At 37.1% G+C, this 26,822-nt stretch overlaps 2 protein-coding genes across 15 annotated transcripts in view; one reads left to right on the top strand and one right to left on the bottom strand.

Moving 5' to 3' along the window:
- Nucleotides 1-6,424, top strand: part of MAP3K19 (mitogen-activated protein kinase kinase kinase 19) — a 59,892-nt gene extending 53,468 nt beyond the window's left edge. The window contains exons 12-14 of the mRNA XM_005868866.2: nucleotides 1,423-1,563; nucleotides 2,908-3,605; nucleotides 4,611-6,424. Of these exons, the coding sequence (XP_005868928.2) occupies nucleotides 1,423-1,563; nucleotides 2,908-3,605; nucleotides 4,611-4,677 (906 nt within the window). The 3' untranslated portion in view covers nucleotides 4,678-6,424. The remainder of the gene's footprint in view (nucleotides 1-1,422; nucleotides 1,564-2,907; nucleotides 3,606-4,610) is intronic.
- Nucleotides 6,425-11,364: 4,940 nt separating this feature from the next.
- Nucleotides 11,365-26,822, bottom strand: part of CCNT2 (cyclin T2) — a 38,327-nt gene continuing 22,869 nt past the window's right edge. For 7 of the 14 annotated variants that reach the window (XM_005868862.2, XM_014541770.1, XM_014541772.1 and 4 more), the window contains 6 exons: nucleotides 25,669-25,729; nucleotides 23,196-23,258; nucleotides 20,078-20,123; nucleotides 18,281-18,444; nucleotides 15,955-16,025; nucleotides 11,365-15,515 (listed from right to left, as the gene is read on the bottom strand). In XM_005868862.2, coding sequence (XP_005868924.1) covers nucleotides 14,091-15,515; nucleotides 15,955-16,025; nucleotides 18,281-18,444; nucleotides 20,078-20,123; nucleotides 23,196-23,258; nucleotides 25,669-25,729 — 1,830 coding nt within the window. In that variant the 3' untranslated portion in view covers nucleotides 11,365-14,090. The other 7 variants (XR_001362602.1, XM_005868859.2, XM_005868865.2 and 4 more) reach the window with 7 other exon arrangements.

Genomic DNA, 26,822 nt, shown 5'->3' with positions numbered 1-26,822 from the left:
ATAATTATACCATAACTAGTTATTGAGAACTTACCATGTATGAGTGAGGGCATCATATTGCCACCTTTATATGCTTCGTAACAGCTCTATGAGATAAATACTAAAGGTACTAGCAAGTCCCCATGTTGCAGATGAGGAAACTGAAGTTTATTACCCAGTCAGTCAGTGGTGGGGCCAGGCATTCTGATTCCAGCCTCCCACGTTCAATCACTTAGTCACTGTGGAGATATTCCTTGTCCTGTAAGGCCAGCTCTGCCCTCATGGTGATCTTGGTGTCTGCTGGGAGGTAGATCGTGATTCAGAGAGGCCTTCAAGCTGGGGTAGGAAATGGGGGTATGTGGTGCTGGTGTGACTGAGATGGGTCTATCCCTCTGCCATTTCAAACGGAAAGAAACACTAACAAGCCAATAACTATAATCATTCAGAGCCCCACCTGGCAGTCCTAGAGTAAAACACTGACTTTCTGTGACCTTTTCTTTTTCACAAAGCCCTTAGCTTTCAATTTGGATAGAAAAATGTGAAAAGGTGGGAAGGAGGAACCCAAATGACCTTTTGGGGGCATGCATGCTCGTTTGGGAGGAAGGTGACCCTGCAGGTTGTCTTGTTCGTAAAGGCCCTTCACCATGCCTCGGCATCACCACCATCATTTATTTCTAAGGACTGGTAAAGAGAGCAAAACAAAGCATGTAGTCAGGATCAACCAACTGGAAAACATGATCTGAATTCTACAAAGAGATACTTGTTTCCTCCCTTCCAGGGCAGGGCCTCTCACAGTTTACTGTGAATGCAAATCTCTTGGGGATCATGTTAAAATGCAGACACTGATTCAGTGTGTCTGGGGCCTGAGATTCTGCCCGTCTAACAAGCACTCAGATGATGTTGATACAGCTGTCTGCAGATTCTCCCTTGAGTATCAAGGGTCAGGGCCATGCATCTTCAGTCTGTCGCACCCGATCTTGACTACTAGATTTGCTTGTTATGGTTGTGGGTGTGTGCATGAGAGAGTATCTTATCTGTATATATGTTTGTGTGTAAATGTAAATATGTGTATGCAAGTATATGCTTATGTCAACATGGGTGTGTTTGAGTGTGTATGTGTTGTGGAAATAAATGAAGAACAAAGGCTATTTTTTCAGGGCTCACTATAGCAAAGGAGTCGGCCACCATCACTTGCAGTTGGCAACAAGTCAAAAGTAGGCAGAGGAGTGGGAAAGTTTCATAGTGGAAAAAGGGAAGGCTTCAGGTATGACCTGATCGGAGGCTGTTGCCATGGGTTAAGTAGAAGGGGCATCCTATGTAATTAGTTAGGGGTGCATATTTGCCTTTTCCTAGCTAGCTGATCCTAAGTTAGAAGGAAGGAAGCCACCTCTTCTCTCCTCTTAGAGTTTAATGGTGACTTTTCTTTTTATCTCATTCTTCCAGAGACATAGTAATGGGTTCGGAATATATGACGAGGAGAAATTTCTCAATGACAAGAAAATATTTTCTGAAAATAGTTTAAAGTATGAAGAAGCCATCCTGTGGACCAAGGGTGAGATCCTTGGGAAGGGAGCCTACGGCACAGTAAGTTAAATGGGGAACAAGATGAAACCCCAAACCCCCACTCCTCCTTGACCCCTCCCTCTTCTTTAATACTCTGAGTGAGCCCTCCCCTCCCCACCCCACATCATACTCTTTTATTTAGAACTATTTCAGTTGGGAGTAACAGGAAACCCAAACAAACTGGCCTAGGGAAAAGGCGGTTCACTGCTTTATGTAACTAAAGGATCTCAAGTAGGTCTGGCTCCGGGCACAGGTGTTTCAGGGGTGAAACAATGTCCTCAGGATCTGGCCTCTCTAATCGCCTTCCAGCTCTCATTCTCGGGTTCCTTGTGCTTGTACAATGGCCATCACATTTCTAGCCTCTCCTTCTCCTAAGTTCAAGTCCAGTGGGAGAGAAATCTCCTTGTTCAGCAGCTCAGAGTATGTTACCAGAAGTGGGGAGAATCATTGCTGAGTGGAAGAAACAAAAGATGTTCCTTACATTTTGTGAATTGGAAAAAAAGATCACTTGAAGTCCTAGCAGTATTGATAGTATTTACATAGATTGGTAAAGAGAAGACTGTCCCCCAGATAACACATGTTGCGCTTCTAGCTGGAGACATTTGAGGAATCAGTGAAAAGGTAGGAAGACATGGCAGAGGTGACTGCTGAATTTTCTCAGTGCCAGGGCTGACCAGCAGACCCTGAGTGACGGATGAATGATTACTCTGATACACGTTTCTGTGAAAGAGAGGGCTAAGGGACTGCCTGGCTAGAGAAATCAAACAGCCCCGTTCACCTGTCTCCTTAGGCTTTTATTGTAACAGCTTGAACTAAAATTAACTTTTAGATACTATCAATAGGGTAAGCATCCTTGAGAAGACACAGGCATCTGCAGTGTCCTTTAAGCAAGGACGTCTAAAGACTAAGCATAAGGATTCCAGTAAACACCCGGGAGCTTGCACGTACACTTGTTTGGAAAGGTCAAGGCAGGGGCGGTTGCCTTCAGCTAACTCCCCCTGGAGGTTCCAACCTTTCGGAGTTTGCTCCTTACAGACTTTCCAACCAGGTCCCATGCTTCCTCATGCTTTAGCACTGAAATAGCCCTATTTTAGTTATTACACAAGGAGCTTTCCCAAACCACCATCTCAGTTAGTCATTGTAGATATCTGTGAGGTAAGAACTGTACCTCAGCTTTGTAGATGAGAAAAAACTGAAGTCACAGCTGTTATACAACTTACCCAAGTTACACCGCTGGGGATGGGTGAAGCCAGGATCTAATCAATACAGGCCACTTGTGATATGCACTCACCATGCTGCTCATCCCCATCTTAGCTCCACTGAAACACTGGTTATATTTAATCATAGGTATTGGTTTGCTTCTAGGTATATTGTGGTCTAACTAGCCAAGGAGAGCTAATAGCTGTAAAACAGGTGGCTTTGGATACCTCTGATAAATTATCTACTGAAAGAGAATACCGGAAACTGCAGGAAGAAGTGGATTTGCTCAAAGCGCTGAAACATGTCAACATTGTGGCCTACTTGGGGACATGCTTGGAAAAAAACACCGTGAGCATTTTCATGGAGTTTGTTCCTGGTGGTTCAATCTCTAGTATTATCAACCGTTTTGGGCCATTGCCTGAGATGGTGTTCTGTAAATACACAGAACAAATTCTGCAAGGTGTTGCTTATCTCCACGAGAACTGCGTGGTGCATCGAGATATCAAAGGAAATAATGTTATGCTCATGCCTACTGGAATAATAAAACTGATCGACTTTGGCTGTGCCAAACGTTTGGCCTGGGCTGGCGTAAATGGCACTCACAGTGACATGCTTAAGTCCATGCATGGGACTCCCTACTGGATGGCCCCAGAGGTCATCAATGAGTCTGGCTATGGGAGGAAGTCAGACATCTGGAGTGTGGGCTGCACTGTGTTTGAGATGGCCACAGGCAAGCCTCCGCTGGCATCCATGGACCGGGTGGCAGCCATGTTCTACATTGGCGCACACCGGGGACTGATGCCACCCTTACCTGAACACTTCTCAGAAAATGCAGCGGACTTTGTGCGCATGTGCCTAACCAGGTAAGGAACTGAAAGCAGGAGGAGGAAGATAAATGCCCAGAGATTTCAAGCAGCTCACATTTCCCCTGCAATATATGGCCCATTCGAACCTCCACTCGAATTATGAAATCAAGGAGCGATTTTGTACCAAAAGGAATCATCATTAGTCATTTTGGACGGCTGTGTGCCTTATTGTATCAGAGGAAGAGCCTCCTAGAAGGGGAGAGGTTTTTATTTCTAAATGATTATATCACTTTTTTCCCAAAGTATTTCATTTCCACCTGGGCTATTCTTAGTGGTCATTTGCTCCAAAACTTATCCAAAGACGCCAGTTTAACCAAAAGAATGCCTTGGAATAGGTCATTGCAGATAACTATTGGCTGGTTCATTCATTCATTGACTGGTTCATTGGCAAAGGCTTTTTGATTTCTTGAGGGGAAAAAACAAAAGCACAGTTGTACTAATTGAGCAACTGTCTCCCTTTACTTTATGCTCTTCCAAGAGTGCCCCAAATAGGATCATTTCAATTAATCACCAGCACATATTTAAATGTCTCCTTAACAGCCTTCGTTCTGGATTCCTGTGCCTTGAAATTTTAAAGATAAATGTAATGCTGGTTAAAAGTGCATTAAGCTTTTTTTAAAATTATAATTTTATTTGTGTATAAATTATACCCAAACAAACTGAACAAAACCACAATGTGAAAAATAGGACCCACTTTTAATCATAATAGCTACTGTTTTTTGAACAATTACTTATGTGCCAGACATTGTTTAACAGCTGTATATACATTATGTATTTCTCCCAACGAGTTAGGCATTACTGTTATTTCCATGTTACTGATGAGGAAAAAGTCTGAGTCACTTGCCTAAGATCACACAGCTGAAAACTGCAGACTGGGCTCAATCCATCTGTTTGACTGGCAGAGGTTGTACTTTCTTCTCAAAGTTGGCATTTTGAGTCAAGTCTCTCTGGTTGGCATGCACATTTTTGGATGTTGCTTCTAATGTGGTTTTCCTCTCCTAGGGACCAGCACGAGCGCCCCTCTGCTGTTCAGCTCCTGAAGCACTCCTTCTTGAAGAGAAGTTACTGACTACGCACCAACACTTTCTCTCCAGTTCCATTACAGAGCCGGTTATTGCTTCATTGTGGGATGATGTTAAAGGACCTTGGTTTTCCTACTGGAAAGTCAATCTAACCCAGTTAGATCCTACAGTGTCGCTACCTGAAAAGTTTGTTACACAGTCTCTCGAAGGTTCGGGCACGATTACTTATGTATATGAGAAAATTTTTTTAAAACAATAACAACCCCGCCGCCCCCACGTATTCCAGTGTTTACAGTTTTGACTATCCGGTAACTATAATCTCTATTGCTTATACAATATTTCCTTTTATTTTTGTCCTATTTTAATGTCATTAGTTTAAAATAAATTGTGAAAAAAAAATTGTACTTAATTGCTCAGTGGGTGGGTAGACACTTATTTAATTTTTACAAAAGAGACTTGAGGAAGGTGAGAGGTTAAAAGTAGAGAGACACTAGGCTGTGTTTATTTTGGGCTACAATCTTAACCTTGCAGGTGATGGGAGCATCATGGTTAACAGGAAGAGCTAAAGGCCTTAGTATTTCACTATCAGAGGGCCCCAAACTCCTCTGAAGTCTCCAACTACAAGAAGCGGGTTATACTAAGTGGCCTCATAAACCTCAGACTGCTTTTCCTATAACTTACAGTATGATTTGAGGTCTTCACTTATTTGTAGAGTGAATTAGGTCATTGCCACATGTAGAACTAGCCAAACCTAGCCCACGGGTGGGATAAAGCTAGACTGGGTAAGGGGAGAGGATCAGCATGTATAACTTCCAGGGCACCCTGGTCACTTCACTACAAGAACATCCCCACTTAGGCCACTCTCCACCTTCACATCCCAAACACTGATAAACCTCACCAAAATGAACAGGGACAAGTGTCAAAATTATTACAAGCCCTTGTTTTAAGTTGGTGGACTAAGCCTATTTGATAAGGTTTCTATAGCTGGATTTTTTTTTTTTAAACTGGCTATCATTTCAACATGTCACAACTACAAACTTGAGGTGCATTCTAACACCAGTTGTCAGATTGTTAAAGTTAAGCTGCTGCTTCAGGTTTTGAGAAATACATGTGAAATGAAGTCCAGCTGAGGTAAAACAGGTTTTACTTTGGTCAACATGCTTACATGGGTTTCTGTGAGTATACTTTCCTTCTTTCTCTCCAATTTGTACAGTTCTTTCTCATAGTTGAGAGGAATTTAAGGGATATGTTGTCTCTTATTTTACTTACAAGCATACCTCATTTTATTGAGATTTGCTCTATTGTATTTCACAGATGTGTTTGGTGTTTTCTTTTTCTTTTTCTTTTTACAAATTGAAGGCAAGCCCCTCCACCAGCAAAAGGTTTGCAACTTACTTTATTGCAGTGCTTTGGAACTGAATCTGTAATCTGAGTTATTCCTGTATTTGTGTATCTACATAACATGAAACATCATTTTATTTAAGTAGGGCTTACATTTAAAATTTTTAGTTGGGATCTTTAGTATGATTTAAAATCTGAGTGGTCTTACCTTATTTTGGAGCAATTATTTACGTTCAAGCCTATTAAACCTTATGGGGAAAGGGCAGGGAGTCAGATGTTTGTACTATGTATACAAATCACAGTAATGGACACGTGTCTTTGGTATTAACAAACCTATCCCTCTTTTATGGATATAGAATTCTGAAGTGTTGGAATATTAAACAGACCCTTCAAAACTTTAAAGTTTCGCCCTAGCTGGTCTGGCTTAGTGGATAAAGCATCAGCCTGTGGACTGAAGGGTCCCGGGTTCGATTCTGGCTAAGGGCATATGTCTGGTTGCGGGCTCGATCCCCAGTAAGGGGGTGCAGGAAGCAGCCAATCAATGATTCTCTCTCATCATTGTTTCTATCTCTCTCTCCTCCCTTCCTCTCTACAATCAATAAAATTATATATATTATATAACTTTAAAGTTTCAATAGGCCAGCCTTGGTCCTAAGAAGAGCTTTCTGTTGGTCAGTTAAGACATGAGATTGGAATTAGTTCTCATCATTGCCCAAGTGTTTGACACTTAGAGCTTCCTCAGTAGGGTCTGGAAGGAGACTGGGAGTGAAGATAGGTGGAGTTGGGAGGCCTAGCATTCATTGAGCTCTTATTAGAAAAATGCACATCATGTACTTCTGGCTGCTGTTTGGGTTGGTAGTTAGTAATTCCATTTTATTAGTGAACAGGGCTCAGAGCTACATGATCTTCTCAAGGTCATCCAACTGGCAGGTGGGTGTTGGGACTGCCACCCAGACTTGTCTGACTTTAGAGCGCTTTCCCTGCTGCCTCCCAGATGCATGGTTTAAAAATAAAATCAGTCACATCGTTAAATTTTACTCAAACAAAACTTCACTGGGATGCTGATAAATCCACCAGTCCTGTTAGTGGTTCTGATTACATTAATGGTGTGAAAAGCTTTTCACTTGGCAGTATTGCCTTCCCCTCTGACCACCTCCCCTTTTTACCAAGCACAATGCCCATTTTCACATTCAGAGGTGCATTTCATTATGGGGTGAATCTTCCTGCATGCTCTGGGCCCCAAGCTCAACCAAAGGAAATATAACTCCCCAAGTAAACTTCTAAAAGCAGTTCCAGTTCTATGGCCTTTGTGGCTATTTCTCAGTGGCTGAATTAGGAGTTGCCATAGTGGGAAAGAGTGATCTCAAGAGTATGGGACTGGGAACATGCTGTATTCCACTCAACTGCTCTATCGATCCTCCTGCGTGACCACTACACCAGCCCTGGGACTTCCAGTGTAATGAGTTGTTCTGAGATGAAAAACCCACTCAATCAGCTAATGAGCAGCCATAAGCCTCCATCACCTACTGGTTTGTCTTTATTCCTCATACTTGCTGCACTTGTGTTAATTCAAAGCAGCTACATAATGTAGAAACTTGCATTTAAAAAGGCTTTCCAGCTGGTATGTGAACTTGAAAGCACCCAGTGTTGGTAGTCTACATCTTCACTGGCTCTCAACAAAGTTAACAAGTCTTTGTGAATGGCATCAGTGTGAGGTGGGAACAGCAAACACTCAGAGCAAAAGCTCTATTACACTGTCCTATTGCCATGGCTGCCAAACTTGTGAAAAACCACGGCTGAAGTCATCCCTAAAGCAGTTGCTACTACAGGTTATGACTTCAAAGACTAAAAAAACTGAGTTCAGGTATATGTCTGGACATTTATAAGGTTTAAATAAGCCTCTTAATTTCATGGCAAAATGATAAAAACCCTAACTAGTGAGGTCCTCCATTGCTTTGAGAGGTGATGTTGCAGGGAGGGAATAGGCCGATCCATATAGTAGTTAAAACAAAACTGCACAATTTTAAAAAATGATATTGAAAACAGTAGAGGAACAATGAGGGAAGAAACAATGGAGTAGGATGTATCACTAAATGGAATTACTAAGTCTGATTAACTGGAATTATTGACTTTATAACATTTCTAAATAAAACTCATGTAATTTATTTTAAGCCAACAATAACACCTTATTGGTGTTATCAACACAAGATGAAGACAAACCTTTTAATGTGATTTCAAAACATTTCAATTTGGGCTTCAAATGCATTTTGGAGGAAGTAGCTTTTCTACCCTAGTTCTGTATTATTAAAGCCATGCAAGGCTTCCATTTTTTTCAGGTGGAAGGTGCAGGAAATCAGTGGAGATGGGAGGGTGGGGGAGGGGGTTGGAGAAGAGCAGCAATATTAAAGTAGTTTAATTAGATTTTTATGGTTAATCCCCCTTCCATATAATTGCAACTACTTACTCTTTGGTTTTTGTGGAGGTGACGAAAGAGGTTAAACAAAAAAATCCCAAAGTATGAATTAGAGTGAACAACCCGAGTTCTGTAAACGGGAGGCATGCAGTGCTTAAGCACATGTTGAAGTTTATGCACCTAGATTGGCCTTCACCATTCTCCCTAAAACCCAAAACATATACCTCTCTATTAGGATGCTCTTCCATATCATCTGTTCTTTTTAGCTCTTCCCATCACCCACACCTTAAACCTTATACCCTATGATAGGTACTATCACCAGCATGTTGTAGGGAAGAAAGTGGTGGAGCCGAGATTGGAATGCGGACAGTCTGATCCCAGAGACCATACTCCTTGATGGTATTGAAGTTACTCAGAGGAAGTTATAGTAGGAGACCTATTTCCCACATTTCCCAGGGACTGAAACTTATTTCTGATTCACATTAACAAGACATATTAGAGCCTTGGATTTATGTTGTGAATACACAAATTTTATTAATTCCTTATAATAGATACTGAGCTGAAATTCAATGACTAATTGAATTCATGCCGTATACACATATTCCTGTTTTGGATTTTCTATCAGCAAACATCTCATTCAATAGTTCTTGGGGGATTCAGAAAATGAAACCCCATTATTGACAACAAAATGAGTACATGTGAAGTTTTTCAAACCTAGTGAAACTGCTTGAAAATAATAACGTACTCATTAACAATAGGCAAATCAAATTAAACCAACAACTGAACAGGTTTAAGTGAGGCTTCCCTCAAAAACTTAGAAGAGAAATTAGTCTTCAGAATTTACTTTTGAGACTGATGGATCACAGTGAACAAGTCACCTTTATAAGAAAAAAATTGTTCCTAGCCACACAACCTTCAATGTACCTTGTGTACCAACCTAAGAACAGTTAGGCAGAACAGATACTGTTAAATTACATAGGCCACAAAAAGGGCCACAGGCGCAAAAGCTAGCTCTGCACAACTCTACATTGTGGAAAAATGAATGCATGGCATCAGACTGAAAACACTTTGAGCATCCCAGACCCACTGGCTGTAAAGATGTTTCAGAGGCAAACTTCTTTTACAAAATAAGCAACATGTCAGCTTACACTGATCAAATTTCAGATATTAACATACCTGAATTTTAAATTCTCAAATGAACACATTTGTATAGTAAATTGGCACCCTGGGCAGCCAGGGACAGAATGTGCTGCTTTTCTAATGTAAAAATGCCTGTCTAAATCAGCCCATTATAAACAAACGAATTCGTGCACGGGTGGGGTCCCTTGGCCTGGCCGGCAACTGGGGCCGATCAGGGCTGTCTAGTCCAGTCTGGGGCGGGGTAGGGACCACGAGAGGTTGGCTGGCTGCAGGATGTTGGCGGTGGGAGCACACTGACCCCTGGGGGCAGCTCCTGCATTGAGTGTCTGCCCCCTGGTGGTCAGTGCGCATCACCAGCCGGTCGATCGGGTCGACCAGTTGTAATGGTCACTTAGGCTTTTATATATATGATGGGCACATGAGACAGCAAGATGCCTACAATTACCTAGCAATTTAGGCATGGTACTAGGTGAGAAACAATCACTTTCTATTTAGATAAAATTTGGGAAGAGTGAGATTTCTTGACAATACAACCTTCTTCCTTTACAGATAATATACCATGTTAAAAAAGTCCTCACTTATTTCCAAAGCCCTAAAATATCTCAACCAAGGGTACTTAAAGAGTACATAACACTCATTCACTGTTTATTTCTAAGGTTGGTTAAAGGATAAAAATCAGCAATTTTAACTGATCAAATATAACAAAAATGTGCTTTAAATGCTTTTAAGGCAAGGCATTCAATAACAAAAAAACACTTTAAATTGGTTATCTAAAATAGACCTCAACTAGTCATTTCTTTAGTTCTAAGGGGATAGACAGGCCAAAATTAAGGTATCCAACTGACAAGAGGAAAATTCTGATGTCCTATCCCAAATTAAATTACATCAGGCTGGAGGGTGGGAGAGAGAGGAAATAAATCAGTTAACAGAGCCTAGGAATGAAACCAACAAGATTGTTCATATTCCTGAACGTATGTTGAAACTGGGAATTAACTTCCAGGTTCCTATGATCTAGAGAACAGCCATCATCAGATGATGCCTCATCCAGTTTACACATGAATATTCCAAACTGTTGCCCACAACCAATACAAAAGCATCAAATACCTTTCCTTTACAGCCTATCCTAGAATGGTCCCCGTTTCACCTTTTATCTAGAGCCAATGTGAATTCTTTCATAACCTCTTACACTTTTCTTCCCCAAACTCATTGTATGAAAGAGCCCCACTCACCCCAGAATGGTGGCTGAGACTGTACGCCCCAGGACCTGACCCTTACTCTGGCTAGCCCTTTTTTTCAGAAAACCTTTCAGTTTTGAAGATTTCTAAGAGTACAAAGTAATGTAAACACCCCTCATGAAATTCTGTATGAAATCAGGTATCACGGTAGAAATTTTCTTGGACTCTTATGAACTCTAATCAAAATGAATAGCAGGCTCATAGGAAGAGCCAGATGCATCTATAAATACACTCAAAGATAAAAATTAGGGATGATTTATATGACTTTTCAGTATTTAAAAACCTGCAATAAGAAAGGAACCTCAGATTTAAACAAGAAAAAATAACTAGGATTTTTGCAAGGTCTTACCAATAAAGACTACTGCCAGTTTTGTAAAGTAGGCCTCCAGGAAAATTTCTGTGAAAAGATATTCCTTTGTTTTGGTTCTAAAATACTGTGTTTTAAAGTTGCTAAGGCAAATATTAGGGGGCACAGCTCAATGTTGGAAAGTTGGTTGAAAGAGGTAGAAGTAAAGCCTTTGTATGCAGTGTGCTTCTGCATAAAGGTAACAACCTATGACCTGGGGAGAACACAACTAAAAAATGAATCACTCTTTTATACGCTGTTAAAAGATAATGCTTTTTAATATTTCAAATAGTTTTAAAAATCTCATCAAAAATGTTTCACCTTAACAGTACTTTGCACATGTGGAATTTCATACCTAAATTTGGTGATACTATTTTGGTTCATTTATGGCTACTTACAAGAAGACTCAGAAATAATGTCCATTCTCTAGAGTCTTTTTCTTTGGTTGAGCCTACTGGGACCAGGCTGATGAGACAGCTAAAGCAAATTCATGGTAATATGAATTATGTGATTTTTCACTGAATGGAATTGAAACTTAAAAGGATTTCCATATTTATCCCCTTCGTGGTTTTGGAAGCTAATGTCCCGTTCAGAAGTTAAAGATTTTGAACAGCTCACACAATCCTGTAAAAATTACAACTGGCTGCCCTTTAATAAATAAAGTCATTGTAAAGATTTACATTTACAGAGTGAAAAGAGAATACATAGCATTTTAAATTCAATTTTGGAAGTACTAATAAGTACTGACCCATAACAATATACACTAGCTAACTTTTTAACTGTCCATCATTAGCACCAATAAAGATTCAACAAAATTACTTTTATTCCCACATCTCAAAACAATTCTGCAAATTCTTTGTGAAGTTTAAGTATAGTCACAGACCTTAAATATTCACATTGTTTTCTATGTCATACTGAAAATATGTTCACTAATTTTCTGGATATTCTTTACAAAATCTTATTAAAATTCCTGGTATTATCATCCCTAAGTATACAGTAGCATAACCACACTATGTAGTTTCACATGATAGCTCCTTAGAGGTTTCACATCTAAATTACCAAGAACAAAACCCTTCCCTCCCTCATTCTGTACTCAGCTTAATTCTATATACTAGTCCTTGGATTATGTACCACTGTCAAAGTATAACTGCATCAAAATTATGTTTGTGAATAACAATAATATGCCATACAACAAAGTTACACATAATGACAAAGATTACTAAAGTTATGCAAGACGAACAAATGTTAGGACATGCTAGCTAGGGAAAGTCCCTAGAAAGTAGCTCCTACTATACTAAATTCAAATAACATTAACAAAATAACAAACAATTATCTTTTAAAAAATTATAAAGCTATTGGCAAATTAGGTAATTGCTAAATAAAAGTAGAGCACAAGATTAAACTCTAATATTTACAACTGCAACATACTTGAATAAAATTACAATTGTGCACATATCAGTGGCTTTTTAAAACAAAAATAAATCATATACATAGAGGAAAAATGAAGACAGCTTTCAGTTCAACAGAAGCTGAATTCAACCCATCTCAAAGATACTCAACAGCTCAAAGATTTACCACAGAATAAATAGAAGACTCACTGATAAACCAGGCCATATTACTGCTGTTTAAAACAAATTTTAAACAAATTAATGTCTATTGTTTATTCAAAGTCAGATGACTGTGCCAATATGATCTCAACAGGACTATACTGAGACGTGCAAACAAATGTGAAACCTCCACTAGCTGTCTACCTTTTTTTCCTCAGAGGTTCCTGATAAGCTATAAATACAGGTACAATGCACAGTGATCTTTTCTTTTTATTTATTGTTAGAATATAAAAGAACTGAGAGAGTAATAGTTTTAATTTTATTTTTAAAGGAAGACTGAATTTACCTGAAAAAGAAATGTGGCATCACATACAAACAAGCTTGAGGGGAGGAGTATGTTTGAGAATACACTGTCATTCCGAATGCTGAAGGAAACGCGATCCCTATTTACTGTTTAACTATGTAGTGTTGACGTTTTTTCTTTAAGGAAAAAACTTAATTTTTCACTATGTACTTTTTGTGAATTTAGTTTTCAAATCACAGTAATCTACATAACCATTATTAACAACTCTGTGTTATAGTACTGCAACAAACCAACAAACATTTAACTGCACTTCACATCAAGAGTATGTAAACTTAATTTTTTCCTCTTCAAGCCTTTAGAAAACTAGGGGCTATTTCAGCAGCCAATCTGGTCAGAACCTCTGAAGGCAGGTCAGTGCCTCACAGTGTAAGTGACCATCTGTGGCACTGCATACCCATCTGGTATTGAAGCGTCCCCCTTCAGAGGCTTCCAGTAAGGCCTAGAGTTTAAGGTTAACATGAAAAGTGCCACCTTTGTTTTAGATTAGTGATGGACTCTGACAAGATAAAATAAAGTTATTCTGTATATTGTTATACTTACAAGCAGCTCCAATCCTGAGTATTTATGGTAATATCTAAACATACAAAAATGTATGTACATTTTTCTCCACTTTCCTGTAAACTGTTTTCAGTATTCTGTTTTATCCCTTTAACATTGAAACATGCAAATCATACATACAAGTATAAATACACAAAAGAAAACAATTTACACTCATTCAAAAGTCAAGCAACAACAAAAATAATATAGCTACAGTATTCAAATTATAAATAACAAATGCTTGAGGCATCTTATATTCCTAGAAGCAGCCAGCCATTCATCCTAATGTTCTCAGCTGCAATTGTAGAAATACTGAGTTTTGCACCTTCCATGCTTTTACAGTATTTATAACACTATCATATGTGGAGATAAAGACTTGTTTACTATAATCTCTTCTTTTCAGAATGAAGAATAAAGCAGCACTTACAAATATTGAAACAGTGGCAGCAACGGCAGGTGTTACCACTGCTAGATCAGGAGGATTCCATTCTAACAATTTTTAAATTAAAAAAGGAAAGGAAAAATTGACCTAAACAATTACATGTTCATTCCTTGGGCACTTAACAGCGAGTCCAGCATGTCGTATGTGTCTTTGTAGTCCATATGCTGGCTGTTTGTACTGTACTCGTGATGGACATCAGGACCGTTGGTCTCCACTGGCTTCTTGTCCAGTTTCACGAGGGTGCTGAGATGTCCGTAGCCCACCTGGTATGTGACAGGGGGAGGAGGGGGTAAGGGATGGTTAAAAACAGAGTTGTGAGAGGATATATACTGCTTAACAGAGGAGGAAGAACTAGATGAACTACCTGAACTTTTGGAACTTTTGCTCATTTTGGCGTGATGGTTGTGAGATGCATCATTGACATGCAGCTTCTTCCTTGAAGAGCTGGAACTAGAGGAAATGCCATCACTGCTCAGGCCAACAGGACTCCTCAGAACAGTGGGTGGTATTCCATCAGCACTGTGTTTACTGCCACCACTGCTGCTGCCACTGTGTGAGTGGGAATGCTTGTGACTGCTGGGGTGGTGGCGATTGGAGGGATGTTCCTTGTGCTTATCTTTATGGTCTCTGCTAATATGTGGGCTGGAATGCTTGCTCTTCCCACTGCCTTCATCAGAAGAGCTGTGCCTTTCTGAAGAAACTTTTATCTTCATTTTCAGTTCTTCTTTACTGGCACTTTTATCAGTGGGTGGTAATGGGATCCGTAATTTCAGCGATCCACTTTTTTCCTTCTTATCTGCCATATATTTTTCAGGTTTTTCTGCATTTGTGATGGGAATTTTCATTTTAATGGGAGAAGTTACAGAGCTGCTGCTGGTTGCCTGCGACTGCACGTGTTTGTGTTGCTGTTCTGCCTGGGCAGCTATATAATGATCCCTGACATCCAGATCAAGGGTTTCTAGCTTACGTTTTTCTCTGTATTTATCTAAAGACATCTTCTGAGGAATAACTCCTGGAGTAGCAGATATTGGTCCATGGTGCTTACTGCTCCCTGCTTTATGAGTATATTCTTGCTTAATAGAAGAATGATCAGAAATTTTGTCAGGTCTGTGATGCAATCCTGAATGCAGGGAGAGAGAAGGTCCCTGCTGGAAGTTGATGTTGTATTGGCTACCAGACAGAGATGTCTCCTGTTTCTGTGAATATATCTGCTCGGTCCTTGCTGATTCTTGATGTTGAGGCCATTCTTGGTGTGACGACAAACTGTATGAGGTACCTGGCATTCCTGTTGCTAGCACTGACAAATTATCAGACGTATGGCTGTCTTGAACAGAAATATTTCCTGAATTCAGAGGTACTGGTGCAGGGAATGCTGATGTAGATGGTTTCTGAAAACTTGGGTTTGCAGGCACACCAGCAACACTATCTACTAAAATGGAATTTTGGACCAAAGATGAACCAAGAAGCGGTGTTTCCGATACTTGTCTATCTACTTTTGGTTTCTTAGCCGCCTGATCAGCCTATTTAAATAAAACACAAAAGAAGCAATGACAACAAAGGAATTTAATACACAATTCTTTGCTTACAAAAATTCTCTATTTATAAGCATAAAACAAGACTATAAAATGTTGAAAGCACTAATTTTGGAATTTGATACACAACCTAGCCACCATTTGAGAAAGTAACTTAACTTGTCTAGGCTTTAACTTCCCCATTTGTAAAATGAGAAGAATATTTCCATCATTGTGGGGTTTATAAAAAATTTATAAAATACTCGGCAAAGTCCATTGGACATAGTAGTTGAATACAATATATGTGTATATAGCTTCTGATACATTATAATTATTCAGGAATACTGGAAATAAGAATATTTAACCCCCAACATTCAAACTGGTTAGCTTTGTAATTGTTAGATAAATGACAAACTGATAATCTTTTAAACCCTGCTAATTCTCTTACCCTCCAGTTTCGAATCTTCTTCAACCTACTAGGCGTTTTCTCCAGTATCTGTAGAAATTCATGTGTTAACTCTAAAAATAAAATTTAAATTTATAACTTAGAAGGTGCCTTTATGATTTAAATTTCTCTCAAGTGAGCAATATTAAAAAAGTTCTCAAGAGTTCATCTACTTCACTATCACCCTCCTATTCAACCTTCAGCATTTACAGTAGACATAGCTCTAAACTAGTATTTTTAAAGAAAATCACTCTCCCACCCCAATTTTATATGCTTGCTCACAATCTCTGGAAAGTTTAGTAGTATTAAAAAAATATTCTCCCAAAATATAAACCTCCACTAAGCAAAAACAATAATAATATTTGATGCAGGCAAGATCCATCAATAGATTTAAAATTAGTGGGCAAAAGTTTGAGGGAAAAAAAGGATATTTGTATAATCCCAACATATCTTCTTCAAGATATTAATTGCAAAGAGAAAAACAGTAACTTTACAATGGAGAAACAAAGTAAATACCATCTTAACCAAGTGATGATGGTTATCATTACTAGCAATAAGAGGTATCAACATGATGTACCCCCAATAAGATCTATACTAATAAAAGGGTAATATGCTAATTAGACATCTTCCGGATGACCATCCAGATGTCCTTCCTGACAAAGCCGGGCCCAGGCGAAGCCGCCTGCCCACGTTCCCAGGCGCTGGTGCCTGCAGTTGCGGCCCAGGAGAGGGAGAAAAGCCATCCGCTCCGCGGTCCCGGGAGCCGGTGCCTGCGGCCTGGGAGAGGGAGAAAAGCTGCCTGCCCCATGGCTGCAGCTGGCCTGGGCGAAGCCGGCCAGGTCCCAGGTGCCTGTGGCCGGCCAGAGGGAGGGAAGCCTGGGTCCTGGGTGTCTGTGGCCGGCCAGAGGAAATCCTGGGTCCCGGGTGTGGGGCCGAGGCAGAGGCAATTAGGGGCGGTCAGGCCAGCAGGGGAGCAGTTAGGGACTATCAGGCAGGCAGAGGTGGTTAGGGGCGATCAGGCAGGCAGGCAGAGGGGATAGGGGCAATCAGGCAGGTGAGCAGTTAGGAGCCAGTGGTCCTAGATTGTGAGAGGCAGTCGGACATCCCCCGAGGGGTCCCGGATTGGAGAGGGTGCAGGCTGGGCTGAGGGACCCCGTCCCTGGTGCACAAAATTCGTGCACCAGGCCTCTAGGGTATTGATAAAATGCATTTTTGTGTTTCTAGATGTCCTCAGTTGCAATAGACATAAATCCTATTTTCCATTAGCTTCAAATTTTGTGAAGGAAGTTGGGGAAAGCCCACAAAAAGAGTAAGCTAAAACCCGACATACTAGTTTAGGCACATCTATTAAATAAGAATGTTATCTATTTCCTTTCTGAAATTTATAATACATAGCTAAAATGTCTTAATCTCCAAGAATCTCCTACCTCTGGCCAACTTCTCTTATGTCTTAACCAGAGAAATTTCTTACCAGGAGACCCTCAAATCCAGATTCAATTTAGAGAACTTGTACCCCCAGTTTTCCCTTGTCAACTCACATTTAATGATGTAAGACAACTATGGCACATTTCATCAGTGGAACTACAGAGCAAGAACTGTTACCCAGAAAATACCATTAGTTCATTGCTTCACATCTTCTGCAATACCTGACTTTGAGTCTGTACATTTTAAACTCAACAAAACTAACCTTTGAGTTTGAGAAAGCCTCAAGGGGCTTGAGATATTCAGTGGTGGTTAATATATGTACACTTTATTTTTTTTAGGCTAATGAATCCTTATTTTCATCCTGTGTTCATTTGATCATGTAATTATTCTTTAAAATCTATTACCAAATTGTTAAAAAGAATTATAGTTATGTTTTTAAAGTCCATTTTTTGAAATACAAACTAAAATATTAATACATGAAATAATGATATCTGGGATTAGCATTAAAATAATTATAGGGGAACCCTGGCCGGTGTGGCTCAGTTGGTTGGAGCATTGTCCTGTACACCGAAAGATCGTTGATTCAATTCTCAGTCAGGGCACATACCTAGGTTTCGGGTTCAATCTCCGGTGGAGGTGTATACGAAAGGCAACCAATCGATATTTCTCTCTCCCTCTCCCTTTCCCTCTCTCTAAAATCAATAAAGGCATGTCCTTGGATGAGGATTAAAAATTAAAAACTGCAGGGGAGGAAGGAAGCTGAATTGGGCAGAATTGGTAACTATTCAGTTTGGCATGAGCATATGGAATTCACTGGTTTTCAAACCTATACAGAATTAGATAGAATTTTTCCATAATAAAAAGAAATATTTTTAATTTAAAAATGATTATTTTCTCTACTTACCATCTAATAATTCTAAAGTAACTGTAGGATCCACATATTCCCACCAATGTTTTCCATCAGTTGACACAGGAATCTCCCAATTGGACCATTTGCAAGCCAAATGAATGCATACACATGCTATCACTGTTGGTTTGTACTGAAGACAGAAGGTGGTAAGATGTAGACTGTTGTGGCGCATGTTTGAAAATGAAGAGTCATAGAAATTCAAATATGTAAAACAAAGAAAAAACATTTACCAGTAAGATTAGAACAAAAACAGAATTATAAAGGTTTTCTTCTGTAAGCCTAGAGTACAAAACCTTATTTTATTATGTTAAAAGCTAACACTATACTTACAAAATTCTAGTACTAAAAAAACCCTATACATTATGAACATTCCCCATACTCTTAAGCCTGAGTATTATATTAATGTTTTATTAATACTAACATATTAATATTTGTGAATTTTGCTTTTACATCTAAATTCAAAGTGTTTTTATTTCTTTATAAATGGAGGTGAAGACATATACCTAATACACTTCTATTTCCAATAACCACTATATACCAGTATAACACCTTAAACTTTTTTTGGTGGCATTTTTGTTTCTTTTGTAATACCATGGCAAAAAAGTAATGAAAAAGCAGAGGGCTCCTGGTAAAAGTGACACATTTCAACACTGCATTATAATCAGAGATTCTACCATTTGATGTGGCTTAAACATAATTCTCAAGTAAGTTAAAGAGAACTAATCACTTATCTATGTAAATCTCTGTCTTCTTTTCAATAGAGCCACAGAGAAAACTTACCTTTTGCGTAACAGCTTCAAAGCCCAATGTTGCTATGAACTACAAAAATACTTTTTTTCTCCTTCCACTACACTGGGCATGTAACATGTTACAAGTAGGCTTTTCTAACCAAAGTTTTAAATTTAAGTGGTTTTTTATGCTTTTGTTGTTCAGAATTCCTCGGAATAGAGGTTAAAGCCCAAAAACATATATCTGAGGAAATACATGGATATTTGCTAATCCAAAATTTTAAATAAAACTTAACAGTGTCACAAAAAAATTAAGGGCCACACAAAGCTGGTTTGGTCCCCTCCTCCCCAAAAACCCATTAAAAAAAACAAATTTAAATAATATAATCAATACAGAACAGAATTTTATATTAAATATTAAAGGCTTTTAAAAACTATTCTTCCACTTCAGTTTCAGAATTAATCAAAATGTTTATTGATCCATCACAACCCACACCATTTTTTATTTATATAAACTGAAAAGGAAGTAAGGTTTTTTAAAAGTAAAAGTTGTACTTATGCACATCAAGGCACTGATAGGAGTCAACTACTTCTAATTTACTACTACTAGGTATTATATAACCAAGTTATAGAAATTTTATTTATTAAAAAACTTTAATGATTAAAGTTAAGATTGGATCAATGTGAAATTTTAAAAATTGTCATTTAACTATAATTATAAACTAGAAATAGCTTTATACTTACCAAGTTGCTCGAATTTCTACGTTAAGTTTAGCTCTGTGTAATCTTTAGCTGCTATTCAGGCTACCAATTTTAGACTTATGCACTCACAAATCGAGAATATGTCATCAGAAAGCACCACTACACTTCACATTGTGCATTTAACCCCTCTGTGCCCAAAGTCCCTTGTACAATACACCGCAAAGCAGACAGGAAGGTACCACCACAGTAGATGGTCCAGTCTCCTGTTGCAACAAGGGTAAGAGACACATTGAGGGGGCCCTGCATTAAAGGAAGCTATAGTGTGCTACAACAGTGCAACAAAGAGGGTCAGGATAACAACCTGTTGGTAGCCATGAAATAGGATGTCTGTGCCAAATCCTTGCTTGCTGTAAGGAAAAAAAAGAAAAAACGAAGACAATACTATCAGCTTTAACATGCTACCATTAAAAAGTTCTCAACATAACAAAAACTTCAAAGATGTGTACACAAAAAGTAAATTTTACTTACTACTTACAAATATCACAAGAGCGCCATCATTTTCTATACTACTGAAAATCTTCAACAACATTCACTCAAATGTTTCTTGCTATCCCCCAAAGATCTGAGAAACAAGCCGATTTGCTTTTAGCTAGCCAGTTACAAGGGCTAAACTTGTTACTAAGTTAAGCATCTAGTCAGCTAAAAGTTGCAATAAAGCATTCTCCTGGATTTAAAAAAAAAGAAGAGGAAGAAGAAGAAAAGATTTTGAAGTCTAATACAAAATACAAAGAGTTGCCTGCCAGACTTAATCCTCAGTCATATTTAAATTGGCTTAGCACTTCCATCAAAATAAAAGAAAACAAACCCCCACCCTCCAAAGTCAGAGAGCACAACTGCTCAGTTTTTCACCATGCTACTAAGCATCAACAGAGAATAAACAACCTAAAACATTATAAGGACAGATATAGGAAACTCCACTATATTATTTTTTTAAAAAAATTATAGAATCCAATTAATAGAACTTTAGATTATGATATGAGTACTGTAGAGGGAATCATGATGCTTCAACACTGTCACCCCCTCAAAGAATGGAAATTAAGACACTGAAATGGAAAACTGGCCCTCCCCTTCTGCTTCTTATTCTTCCCAACAGGGATGCCTCTGCTATATATAGTTCACCCTTTTCTTCCAATTACATTCATAAAACTGACATAATCTTTCCCCTTTGTTTTAACTAGGATTAGTTCCCTTCAACTCACCCCTCTCTAAAAGGCCTCAAAATCCTTGCCCCCTCCTAGTTTTATCTCCAACACCTGTAATCCCTGCTGCCCCATGTGAATCTTAAAAAGGGACCTGGGTTTAGCAGAGCTGTGCTAAGAGTGTCAAAGCATCAGATGTCCTGGAGACAGTGTGACTTAAGTATTGCTTTCTTTCCTTATGGGAAAGGAAGGATAAATCAGAAAAGTGAAAGTCCCTGTAAAATGACATTAGCCAATTCTGCAGCAAAGGAGCATAATACCAATTTTCTCTTGTGGGGAAAGGAGAGAGGGAAAGGACTTGAAAGAAGCCAAACCATTTACTCCCTTCACAAAAGACGCAAAATATGTAGACAAGAAATTTTAAATTGCCGTAGCAGTTTTCACCTCAGAATATGTCTAAATTCAATAACCTCACTGTGCAACAGAGGAAGAATGTAGGGGAAATGTTCTCTTGTTAGCTTGAAATTGTAATAGAACAAAGAAAAAAAGAGACCAAACATGAAAGAAAATTTATTAAATGGAGTGAGATACAAACCCTGTTACTCAAAATGTTAGTCAGACAAGAGGAGTTTAAATATATATAAAATCTGTACTAAAATTTAAGAGTCAGTCACATTTTAAACATTAACAAAAAAAATCATATTTTAATATTTTGCTTTGGATGATATATAAAATTTTGTAAATGTTTTAAAATTTACTATTCAATTTTGCAAATCAATGTTTTTATGTCTTTAGCTTTTTTAGATATAGGAGAAAGTACAAAAAATTAATAAACTTCGAAAAACGATTTTTAAAAAGCTGACTAAAACTTCACAATACTAAGCTGAAAATCCAGTTTCAATTCCTACTAAAGTATTATTTTAACCTATATTAATACCTTCCTTCAAAATCATTCTTCATCCGACTCAATTTAAAACAAATTATATGGCTTTCCATTAGTATGACAAAACAGTTTACCCTTTCAAGTTTTTAGGAAAATAGAACTACTAACTCAGATTTTTTTTCTTAATTCAACATCTACACTAGTTATCTATACAAATCTATACTATACTGTAATACTGGGGATGAGAATGTGCTATAAAATATATTCATATAATCACAAAGAACAGGAACTATAATTAAGTATGTTCAAGTTTACAAATGATAATACATGCTAATGGCATTTTTAGAGGTCCAGTTCTTGTGGTGTCAGAAAGTGTAGTCATAAAATATAAAATCCTACCTAGGTATAAAATGAATTCAATTTAGAATGAATAAAATGTGAGGATATTTAGGTAAACACTAAAAAACAAAACAAGGCCTTCAAAAGTCTTACCCATTTTGTTTAGAATAATCCTAAAGAAATCTGGTGGTAAAAGAATGAAACTGCAAAATTTAATTTTCAAAAAGGAAGTAATAGAAAAAGGCACACTAAAGATTCTAAGGGGTTGCTATTAGTAACATTTCTAATGGGAAGCAGAAGTAGTAGCAGCAGTATAACAACATGCAACAGTGGAAAACTTGCTAGGCATATAACAGATACACAAGATTTATTAACAAGAGCAGAAAAATGTTTCCACATGCTTTATAAGCAGTAAAGCAAAAAGTACAAAAGCTTCCTTATTCCTGTTTATAAAAGGTGTAATAGCCACATTACACACTACATATCATGCTATATAATTATTTCCTTATTATACACAAAAAGGAAACCATTTTTAGTAATACTAAAGAACTGTGAAAAATGTATTAAATCAATTTTGTTCAAATGAACATGGGCAAAACATTTGCAAACATGACAAATCTAAGGAACACAATTTTTTATAGAAAAAAATCTGAGGTTGATCTACAAATTCTTATACTGTAGTCTTTTCAAGAAGTCAATGAAAGTTTCTGACATAAATTAAAAATTAATACTACTCACTGTACACATGTGTTATGGCCTTCATCTTAAATATTAACTGAAATATAGGACAGGCATAGCTCAATGGGGAGGTAGAGAGCCCGAATATTTAAAGCCCTCCAAATTTTTAGTGAAATAAAACTCTCACTGAAGTGTATATAAATAGAAGTAGATGAGTAGGAAGATACATAACACTACAAAGTAATGCTTCAAAATGACATTTCCCTTATTTTAATAAAATTCAAGAAAAGGCTGTAAGAACAAAATAGCATTCAAATAAATTATAGACAACAAAAATCATAAATATTGTATTTAATTAAAAAGTTTCAAAGATTACTTACCTCTTACTAACTGGGTACATTTCACCACATCTGTGTGTGGGTGCTCAATGGTGATCTCAAAACCTGAAATGAAAAGCACTTTTTTCCCCAATCACTTACCACTACAATACTTGCCTGAGAAATGCCATTCACCACACAACCATAAATGTGTAATATATTTTTCACTATTAAAAAAACCCAAAGATAATGTTTCTTATCACTGACATGATCACTATATACCTCTGATAAGAAATCATTTCTTCTCAAAAACAATGTTCCAATTATGAAAATTTATTATCAGTTATTTGTAGATCAGGGAGGAATATTTATTCAAAATTCTGAATTACAATTAGTTTGAGATTATCCTCATGTTAAAAATAAACTGAAATCATGACAAATACAATTAAGTTTGCCCCACATGTTAAGCAGGGAATTGAACTATGTAGTATATTTCTCTCCTCTTCCCCTTTTTATTGAATTTACTGGGGTTCTTAAGTGTATTCCAATTCTTTCAGATGTGAAAAGAAATTTTTCATAAATATAACCTTTGGGCTACAGTGTAAGAAATGACCTTTTATTTTTATTTATTTATTTTTAAAATATATTTTATTGTTTTTTTACAGAGAGGAAGGGAGAGGGACAGAGAGTCAGAAACATCAATGAGAGAGAAACATCGATCAGCTGCCTCCTGCACACCCCCCACTGGGGATGTGCCTGCAACCACAGTACATGCCCTCGACCGGAATCAAACCTGGGACCCTTCAGTCCACAGGCCGACGCTCTATCCGAGCCAAACCGGTTAGGGCAAGAAATGACCTTTTAAATAATACAGTGCTCTTATTTTCTTAGTATGCCTTAGATCAAAAGGTTTCAGCAAGTTAGCTTATAACTATGTTTCATTAATAATAAAATTGTTAAGGTTAAGTACACCTGTAGGCCTCAAGATTCATTAAATCACTGTTTCTAAAACCAAAGATAAAATGTTGAAAAGCTTTCAATGCCCAATCAACCTTTAAGTAGGGCAGGGCTCAACCCTTAAGTAGGGTTAGGACACATTTAATGCCTTCAGAAGCAGTAAGTGAATAATATCCTAATAAATAGGTAATCTGGATTTATAAAGTTACTATATGGTCTATTTATATTCCCATAATAAAACTGTAATAAAACCTGCAAAATCATACTTTAATGAAAGCCAAAGAGGTATCTTATACATTCTTATGTTTCCCTTAAAAATGCTATTATTCATTCTTCATGCTTAAGACTCTATCATAATGCAAACACACTGATTTTTTAAAAAAATCTTTATTTTAAAATATAATTTTCTTTTTTCAACTTTCATTATATTTAAATTTTCACATTTATTTAACTTTATATACTAAAACAATAACATTCACATTACTGAATTTGAAGGGAATGAGAATATTCTCACTTTTATTTTTGTATCTTTTTATACTATAAAAACTTTAAACAAGTGATATACATTTCAAACAAGCTACTTTTGTAATAATAATCAGTTATTATGAGAAGCTGTGATTACAATTTGAATTCAACATTTGGGAATGGAGTAATAAATAAAATAAAAATAACTACCATAATAAATAATGATTATGACACAGACACTATGTGGCAATTTTTTAATATATCACCTTCACAATGTTAAGGTAGGCATTATTATTCCACCTCATATAGAGAATGGAGGCATGAAAGGTAAAGAGGGGAATTTTGCCCAAGTCAGAGGCCTACAGATTTAAACCCAGCTCTCCATAAAGACAATGTTCTTCTAGGAGTAATACATGACTTTACAGAAGTTAAAACTGTCTTAAGCCCCAATTTCCTCATGGTAAAGTGAAACATCAGAATAAATGATCTTTAGAGGCCAATTAAGTTGCACTAACTTTGCAGACAATATAACTTTTAGAAAAGAATGTTCAACATTCAACTATTATGTCACATTAAAAATGATATACATTCATTAAACACTGACTATAAATAAGCTCTAGGAGAACAAAACCTGCCATGTATATTTGTACACATTACAATCATGTGCAACAGTTTGAGAGGAATATTTCATTCTCCAATGCAAAGCCAGAACGAAACATAGGATCCCAATTATCTGAAAACATTAAAATCTCACCAAAGGTTGTTTATGTGAAATGAAATGAAATTTTTAAAAATGGTTTTCTTATAACCAGGCAATAATATTCTGGCCCTAAACTTTATTTTAAAATGAAACTTTCATCAAAGATAAAATCACTCCAGACATTTTTTCCTTTATTTAGAATATATATAGCAGGCCCTTGAATAATGTCATTTCATTCAACATCATTTGTTATACCATAGGAACTTAACTCTTGTTTGTATCAATTAGCCCATAGTAAACTGGTTTTATTATATGTTATTTCACTTAGTTAAAATACCAATTGATGACATTAAGTAAAGACTTATTGTACTGCATTGAAGAACACACATAAAAATATATGACCTAAGTACATACCTAGGGTTTGTAGCATTATGGTTTCAAGTAAAACCAGTTCTTGAGTTTGTTGAAGGTAAGCCTGCGAGGTAAAAACAGTAATATTAAAATGCTTAAGATAAACATAACTACTAGACTATGGAACCGTTAAATCTCATGAGAATTATAGATTTATTACAACAGAACTAGAGTAGTTTATAAATATGAAGGAAAGAAATTGAAGGAAATGGAGAAAGCTTATATTCTGTGGCAAGTCTAAATTGAATTACTTCTGTAAATAAAGCAAAACCCCAAAAAAACCTAACGATAATAATATGAAAGGAAGGAGGGCTAATTGGAACAAAAGAGATCTCTAGTCTATAATATAAAACTTTACCTAGATATTATTAGTGCTTCAAGACATATTAGATAGGAAGCACCAATCCACATAAGAACACCAAATTCAAACCCACCTTAAAGAAAAGACTTATCAATTTAATCTAGGATACCTTCATGTGATAATTTCTTGACAGTAACAGGTTGCTTTTAGAATTAACTTCCTCTCTTCAAAAAAGGCAAAATAAAAATTTTAAAAAGCTGTATAATCTCTAGATTAAAAGGAAAAATTTTAGATATAAAATACCAAAATAATATATCATACACCCAACCTCAATAAATTATTCACCCCCCAGCTGGTTTTGCTCAGTGTTAGAGTGTTAGCTCCCGGACTGAAGGGTTGTGGGTTTGATTCTGGTCAAAGGCACATATCTCAGGGTGCATGTGGGAGGCAATCAATTGATGTGTCTCTCTCATATCAATGTTTCTCTCTGTCTCCCCACCTCCTTTCCAATCTCTAAAAAAAAAAAAAAAAATCAATGGAAAAAAATATCCTCGGGTGAGGATTAACAAAATAAACAAACAAAAAATTCCTCTACTGCAATTACTCTGAAAATAAAGGGCATGAAAAATTTTCTGCCATCTCATTTTTAGATCATGATATAACTACCAGAAATATTGTTAGTAAGAAAACAATATATCACATATAAGTATTCATTTATATAAGGACATACTACTAAACCCAGAGAGTGAAAGTACCTTTAATTTTATTTATGTCCCATTTGAAAAGTTCACTGAGCTGATTTTTAAAACATACATTTTAGTTATTTGAACAATATCCTAAGTAACCACAAGAAATA

Source organism: Myotis brandtii, unplaced genomic scaffold (assembly GCF_000412655.1).
Source record: "Myotis brandtii unplaced genomic scaffold, ASM41265v1 scaffold278, whole genome shotgun sequence".
Taxonomy (NCBI): Eukaryota; Metazoa; Chordata; class Mammalia; order Chiroptera; family Vespertilionidae; genus Myotis; species Myotis brandtii.
Note: the sequence above shows the minus strand (reverse complement) of the source record. Positions and strands in the feature narration are given on the sequence as shown.